The sequence below is a fragment of the Miscanthus floridulus genome, chromosome 12 (genome assembly GCF_019320115.1).
Source record: "Miscanthus floridulus cultivar M001 chromosome 12, ASM1932011v1, whole genome shotgun sequence".
Taxonomy (NCBI): domain Eukaryota; kingdom Viridiplantae; phylum Streptophyta; class Magnoliopsida; order Poales; family Poaceae; genus Miscanthus; species Miscanthus floridulus.
In genome coordinates this window covers 55,502,649-55,510,189 of record NC_089591.1, presented here as the reverse complement: position 1 = coordinate 55,510,189, position 7,541 = coordinate 55,502,649, and the positions used below count along the sequence as shown (strand labels likewise).

Below are 7,541 nucleotides of genomic sequence, written 5' to 3'. Positions count from 1 at the left end.
AATCAAAGAAATTGTCTCCAAACACCACAATAGTAGTCATCAAATAATAAAATGTGGGCAAAATATAGACCTACAAATTCCCCTATTATACAACTGAAAATTGGTATCAAAGATCTACTGTGGGTTAAACTTTTTTTTAGACGTACTGTGGATTAAACTCTGAAAACTGCTACAAACACCATTTGATTTTGTTGCACGTACTACCTAGTACTCGGAAGTCGGAAATGGAAGAGCTACGTAAAATTTGATTGCCGTTTTAAACGATTTTTCTGTTTTCCTTTTATCACCCTGTTGGTTTAGATTTGTTTGACTTATAAATTATATTTTTTTAATCAACAAATAATATTATTCTCTCACACTAAATTAATTAGTAGTATTTTTAGGCATGACTTATCAGCTAAACCAGCGCTCAGCCGAACGGGGCGTATGCCCTCAGTTGCACGTCGCCTCAAGTTTGGGCGGTAGTTTTGGCGCCGAATCTCGCATCTACTTTTCAGTAACCCGCGCGACGGCCTTCGCAAGTCCTGCGCGTCCGATCCGCCCCGCCCTCAACCTCACCACCATGTCTGCACCGTCGATTCCCGCTTCGTCCCCTGTCCCCTCCGAAGCGCCGCCTCTTGCTAACCGTCGTCGCCTCTTCAGCATTTCCCCTCTCCGGCAGCAACGGCAAACGGGAGAAGGAAGAAGAGAACTCGCAGGAAGGTGAAGCGAGGCGATGCAGCCCAAGATCAGCGCGTTCTTCAAGCGGCAGGAAGCGGACCCAGATCCGAACAGGTCCTCCTCCTTACCCCTCTTCGAACTGATTACCCCTGATACCAAATCTTGCCGGCTTTGAATCTTTTTTGCTCAATTGCTGTGGTGCCTGATTGTGGGGATGAAGCGAATTCGTTAGCATCTGTGCTTGTGGGGATGAAGCAATTTGTGATTTCCTTCTCATTTGTGCCGATTGGCGCAGTGGCGACGTTGAGGGGAATGGGCATGGAAGCGACGGCGCGGCGACGGAGGCGAAGCGGAAGGCCAAGGGCTGCAGGCGCGACGAGCTCGTCAGCAAGAAGAGGAACTACGCGCAGTTCCATCTGGAGCTGGGGCAGCCTGATTTCCTACTCCACACGTGCTCCGTCTGCGGCATGATGTACGCCCGAGGGAACGACGAGGACGAGAAGGTTCACAGGGCGTACCACAAGAGCTACTCCGAGGGAGTCCCTTTCAAGGTCAAGGTGTTCCATGCGTTGTGCTCTTAGTTTTTCTGTGTGGAGTGTTTAGTTAAACCGATGAGTTGTAGGGCTGGAAAAATGAGCCAGTGATAGCGAGGTCCGCGGGTGGTGATCGGGTTATTCTTGCAAATGATGAGAACTCTTGTGTGTGGAAAAATAAGGTACTACTCTGCCCAACTCAATTCCTTATGTTAAAATTAAAATGGTAGTGCCCCGACTTCTGAAGAAATGCAGACTGTAAAGCAGTAGTATTCTTTAGCTGTTATATGTTTGTGTTTTTGCTTACTGCCTGTTAATGTCTAAGCCATCCTCACAAATGTGAATACAAGTGGTACGGATCTATGCAAGTTAATGTGATGTCAAACAAATATGGCAGGTCAGAGAGGTGATCACAGTGGTGAAGGAGCTGGGATTTGGTGAAGGGAAACTTCTGCATAAGCTTTGCAAGGTAGTAATTACATGATACTAGTTCAATAGTATATGGCAATCCTATGCAGTACATTTGTCTTACATGGTAATAAATAAGAATAATCTTTATTGTATAGGTGTATCTATACATATCTGGACAAAGGATCGTGGGGTGCCTTGTCACTGAACCAATAAAAACAGCACATAGAGTTATCCCAAGCTCCACAGAAGAAAGCCATAAGGATTTGCCAGTTAACAGTACTGAGCCAGGAAAAAATGGTCATACATTAGAGTTTGGCGAAGTTAGTTTCAAGAGGGAAATCATAAGGCGGCACAATCATTCAATCAAGAACAAAGAAGAGTGCCAGGACCCTGGTGCCATAATTTGCGAAACAGAAGCTGTTCCTGCACTTTGTGGATTTCGAGCCATCTGGGTGGTACCATCACGCAGAAGAAAACGAATTGCCTCAAAGCTAATGGATGTTGCAAGGTCAGACAATTTTTTATTTCACATGCTGCTTATTTGTTCCATAAGTTTCATCCATTTACAAGCCAACACTTCTTTAACGTTATTCCCCTCACATCAACAACCCAGATCATTTTCAAGCGTGCAGTATTCTGCCTAGCAACAAGATGTTCTTTATCAAATTGTATATAATGGATTGTTAAGCTATTCGTAACTGATGACACCATAATTTATTTTCTTGAGCCTTTTTGGCAAGCAATTTCCATAGACTGAGCTCCTCTCTTGATATTGCCACTTCCATTCATCTCAAGCAGGAAAACCTTCTGCGAAGGCAGGACTTTGGGGATTTCACAGTTTGCTTTTACTCCCCCGACCTCCTCTGGCAAGGGGCTAGCATGCCGTTACTGCAAGACCAGTGCATTCTTAGTCTACAAAAACGGACCTGTGTAACAGATGTACTCTAAGAAGACCCTCTCTGAAATTTCTCTTCCCCGTGTAAAATACTCTGCTTGTTGTTGGAGCATTGGACAAATGATATAAACAATTAGATCAACCTGTATTCAGGCAGACCAGAGATTGGCGATGGCTTTGTAGCAATGTAGCTTTTCTCTTTAAGTAATAATAGCTGCCTTGTGATCTTCATAAATAACTTTTCATGATCTCACATGCCCCGTCGCAGCAATGCTGCTGCACCAAGCATATAACTAAGAGAGTGCATGTACAAGATGGATGTTTGCGCAAGAAAATGACAGACTGCTGCAGCAAAACGACAATACATCAACAAATGAACCATGGATCACTTATAGCTGATACATGATGTTTCTGAGGAAAAGAAAAGGAACTGGAATTTTTCATTGAAACAACAGTTGCATATTTGCATTCCTTGTCAATGCTAAGGATCTAGCAGTCTTGTACAATAGCGAACTGCTTAATGTCTCCCCGCTGCTCAAGATAAGCATTCTAGATATTCTTGTGCTACAAAGAAAAAGAGAGAGAGAACATCTTAATGTTTCCTCCTTGATGGATCATTTATAGCTGCCTTTGAGTACTCATCAACTACTGCTTTTGTAAGAGAGGGGTTCAATGAACTTCGTGCAGCTTGGAAGTGGGTATTACATATCGAACTTGCTGAGATATCTTCCCTCAGTGCTGCCATTCCAGCTTCCCGGCAAAGGCCTTCAAGATCAGCACCGGTGAACAACTCGGTACACTCCGCAATCTTCCAAAGATCTACATCCTCTCCCAATTTCATTTTCCGTGTATGGATGCGTAGTATCTCGTATCGCCCTTCCACATCTGGCGGCGGGGCATACAGCACCTGCAAATCAATCGGAAATTATGGTCAGTGCCTATATGTCCAAGTCTCAATGACAGGAACAATTATTATTTTTTTCCTCGAAGATCAATGACAGGAGCATTGAAGGACCTTATCAAAACGTCCTGGACGCAGAAGAGCAGCATCAATTGCATTTGGGCGATTTGTAGCACCCAATACAATAATTCCCTAAAAAAGAAAAGAATGCCCTTCTAGTGAACATACATGTAGATATAATCAGTAGAATCACACAGAAAGCTATCAGCAGGCTAACAGTACCTTGGCCAGTTCTAAACCATCCATTTCGGTCAATAAAGTCGACAAAAGTCTTTCTCCAACTGTGGCATTGCCACTAGAATTCCCACCAGGGCCAGTTCTGCAAGATCATACAGGTGCCAACATAAACTATTTGTAGTAAAAATTCACACATTGTAATCTGAATCTAAAAGTAAAGATTTACAAGTGCAAAGCTGAATTCCATATAAACTGATTCTACTGTCATAAAAAGAACACCCAAGTTACCATTTCAACAAGAATTTGCTTGCACACACTGTTCAATTCTCCACATTATGTGTACCATGTTAAATACATTTTTTTTTACATTTTAACAGTATAGTAAAAGAATGGATAGGCAATTCCTATCCATTCTTGCTAGTTATGACAGTTATATCAGATCATTTTTATTATATTGTGCATCACATATCAGTGCATACCTCTTGGGGGCAATGGCATCAGCCTCGTCAAAAAATATAATGCTTGGGGAAGCAAGACGTGCTTTCTGAAATGTTCTACGTAACAGAGCTTCACCTTCTCCAACATACTTGGAATATAAATCTGCACCACTGTTATAAGAATTTATGTGAAAACCCAGTGAGTGTTGAGGAGAGTATCTTTATCTGAAGGTGTTTTAGTTGATTATTTTTTAAGCTTTTGCTGAGTTCTGGATACCAGATATTATCATATTAACTCAACTGGCAGAAATCAGTAAATTATGCTAATCTGTTTTGTTCTTCGCACAACGGAAGTGAGCTGTTGTTTTCTCAACATATAACATTGTTTACTGATGAACCTCAAAGAAAAGAAAGAAGCTTGGGAAGCATGTGCTGCAGCCTTGGCAAGGGTAGTCTTCGAGCACCCTGGCAGACCATGCAAAAGCACCCCCCGGACTGGTGGTATCCCAAGTCTAGAAAATGCAGCGGCATGCTTGATGGGCCACTCAACAGCTTTCTGAAGCTCTTTCTGAAGCACAGGAACAACCACCATCAAAACAGGTTTTTTGCCAGAAGGGAACCAAAACAAGAAATGCCTAACCTTTAGATCTTTCAAGCCTCCTATATCATCCCATGAAACCGTTGAAATTTCTTTGGTTACCCCTCTTGTTATGCTTGGTCCCACCATAGATCTAGCAGACTCCCAGTCCTCCATATGTAGTTTAAGTACTTTGTCACCCTCAGATATGCTTAACATTCTATGATATGCAAATTTGGCAGCTTCTCGACATAATGCTTCTAAATCAGCTCCAACATAGCCATTGCAGAACGCAGCAATGGTTTGAAGATCAACCTTTTCATCCAGATGTAGGTTTTTGGCATAAAGCTGAAGAAGATAAAGAGCTATGACATTAGGTTTATGTAAAAGAAATCAAGAGCATGAATTCAAGATTTCACAAAACACAGAATTTGGTATGATGTCTTAAAGCCTTTTTAGATTCAATAAAAATAAATACATATACAATCATGTGGTCAAAAGCATAAAATTACATTTGTCATTTGTCAACAGCAATTTCCTAAACCAGATACCTAAATTGTAACCGTAACCATAAGAAAACCACTGTATACCAACAGATTTATGAAATATGACATCAAATACTACCTTTAGAATCTGCAGCCGCTCTTCAACTGTAGGAACAACAACCTCTACTTCTGAATCAAAACGTCCTGCCCTTCTCAATGCTGGATCAATGGCATCTACCCTAATGAGGTAACAAGCTGTGTTTCAGTTCAACAAGAAAGACCATATCCAGCACCATGCTTAAAAGGTTATTTTAAGAAAATTTTGTAAAATGTGCGCAATTAATTGAACATAATGGCATTCCATGGTATCTGTGTATAGATTGTAAATCATGTCCCAGCAGGATTCTTAAACATGGAACAAACCTTGAATTATAGCAAATGGTATTTCGAAATCAAAAGTGTGGCATGCCCAGACCTGTTAGTTGATGCAACAACAACTATGTGAGGAAGCATCTTTGACGATTTCTTGTTTCCATCCATCAGAGTAAGAAGTTGGCCAACAATGCGGGAGTCATTCTCTCTCCTGTGAAAGCGCATTAAGATCTCATTTACACGCACAAAGAAAAGAGATATGCAAAACTTGCCTTTCATTGCGGTGTGGACATATGGCATCAAGTTCGTCGATGAATATCACAGCTGGTTTACCCCCGCGAAGCCTGAGCATATGCTTCAGAAAAAGCTTCACGCAGGAACTTTTCTCCCTCTCCCACATGGGCTTTGTGTACAGAATATGGACTGTCAAGGTGTGACCAGAAGCAATATATTTCAAATCATGTCAAAAAATACACTGTACAATTGTACATGTCAGCACTAAACAGAAACAGTTCAAAGTAAATTCAGTACTTGATCATTATCAGGTGCGCATTGCATTCTCGAACAATAGCTCGAACTAGGCTTGTCTGCCAAAAATAACAATCACCATACTGTTTAGGTCTTCCATATTTCAATACTGACAAGTTAAATAAACATCAAACTCCACTCCCCCCCCCCCCCCCCCCCCCCCCCAAAAAAAAAAAAAAACAATCCAAGCACTTCAAGGTGATTTGTGAATTGTGATAGAGCTCTTTTTAGATGATGGAAAATAGAGCTGAGAGTTAAGACGAGGAATTGCAAACTCAGTACCTTTCCGGTGCCAGGGGGGCCGTGGAACAGCAACCCTCTGGGCCACTGAAGAAAGCAAGCTGAATGATTAACCCGAAGGTGTAGCAGACAATGACAGAGTCTGATGGGGGCAAGAGGCGGGAGCACATTACCTTGAGGCCGAGCAGACGGGACTCGTCGGCGTACAGGAAAGGATAAGCCACGAGCTCCCGAAGGGCCTCGAGTGCCCTACGGTTGCCCGCGACGGCCTCCTCCGCCCGCCACCCGTCGGCCGCACTTTCCCCACCGCCGCCGTCGCTTACGCTCGGCGTGCCCATCACTTCACCGCGTCGTCGCTGCGGTGACTTCCGCCGGCGGGAGGGGACCGGAGCCCGGAGGAGCCGAACAGCGCAACAAGACGTGAAGGGATTTTAGCTCGCTTGGAAACGAACCCTAAATATTCTCTTTCTCAGCCCAACAGATATTTTTTGAGCGGATCTCAGCCCAACAGATGCCCAATTCCACCAGGCCGCCATCAAGTTGGGCCTAACCGAAGCTCATTCACCGGTCCGTACGAGTGAAGTTTAGCGCACAAATTCACCCTTAACTATAAATTCACCTTTTGTTGTGGTGGCTGCAGTCCACTGACCACTGCCCCTGCCCCTGCCCGCTGGCTGCTGTCCGGCCCTTAGCAGCCATCTTTCCGTTCCGTTAACGGAAATTTGGCGTATATTTTATAACGTGGAAACGAGAACGTTTGTCTTCCTGGAACGGAGAACTAAGCCTGGGCGTTCGGGTTACCCAATTTTTTCAGGTCGGATAATTCGGATAATTTAAAATTCGGGTAATGAAAATTGCTACCCGATATTACCCCCGAAAAAACACTACCCGCAAATTCGGGTTCGGGTTCGGGTATTACCCGATATACCCAAATTTACAGAAAACAACAAACTACACTAAATTTCAGTAGCGATCTATACATAATTTCAGCAGCAATTTGTATAGAATTTCAATAGCAATTTATAGTGAATAATATATTACAGTCACTCATTCAAATAGAGAGAATTATATTCTAATAAAGTGATAAGTTAAATGGTTCAGCTAACAACACATGATAAATACAAAGACAAAAACAAATCTTTGGGTAGTTTGGGTATCGGGGGATATTACCCGAATTACCCAAACTAATTTCGGGTAATCAAAATCGCTATCCGAATTTGGTATCGGGTACCTCGGGTTCGGGTAATTCGGGTACGGGTAATGAG

At 42.9% G+C, this 7,541-nt stretch overlaps 1 protein-coding gene and 1 pseudogene across 2 annotated transcripts; one reads left to right on the top strand and one right to left on the bottom strand.

Annotated features, from left to right (window-relative positions):
• Window positions 1-464: 464 nt before the first annotated feature.
• Window positions 465-2,715, top strand: LOC136497984 (protein CHROMOSOME TRANSMISSION FIDELITY 7-like). Of its 2 annotated transcripts, XM_066493904.1 has the most exons (7): window positions 465-564; window positions 643-774; window positions 956-1,211; window positions 1,283-1,375; window positions 1,591-1,662; window positions 1,760-2,112; window positions 2,403-2,715. In XM_066493904.1, the coding sequence occupies exons 2-7, from the start codon at window positions 716-718 to the stop codon at window positions 2,536-2,538; spliced, it is 969 nt and encodes a 322-aa protein (XP_066350001.1). In that variant the 5' UTR covers window positions 465-564; window positions 643-715; the 3' UTR covers window positions 2,539-2,715. The 2 variants fall into 2 exon arrangements, with proteins under 2 accessions (XP_066350001.1, XP_066350000.1); XM_066493903.1 differs by having other exon boundaries at window positions 538-774.
• A 205-nt stretch (window positions 2,716-2,920) lies between these two features.
• Window positions 2,921-6,690, bottom strand: LOC136497017 (cell division control protein 48 homolog B-like; annotated as a pseudogene).
• Between the last annotated feature and the right edge of the window lie 851 nt (window positions 6,691-7,541).

Bases quoted from the DNA above. Each gene is read 5' to 3' on its own strand.
- LOC136497984 (XM_066493904.1), top strand. From the start codon at position 716: ATGCAGCCCAAGATCAGCGCGTTCTTCAAGCGGCAGGAAGCGGACCCA. The intron at 1,376-1,590 runs GTACTACTCTGC...CAAATATGGCAG, and splicing joins CTTGTGTGTGGAAAAATAAG to GTCAGAGAGGTGATCACAGT. The intron at 1,663-1,759 runs GTAGTAATTACA...TTTATTGTATAG, and splicing joins TTCTGCATAAGCTTTGCAAG to GTGTATCTATACATATCTGG.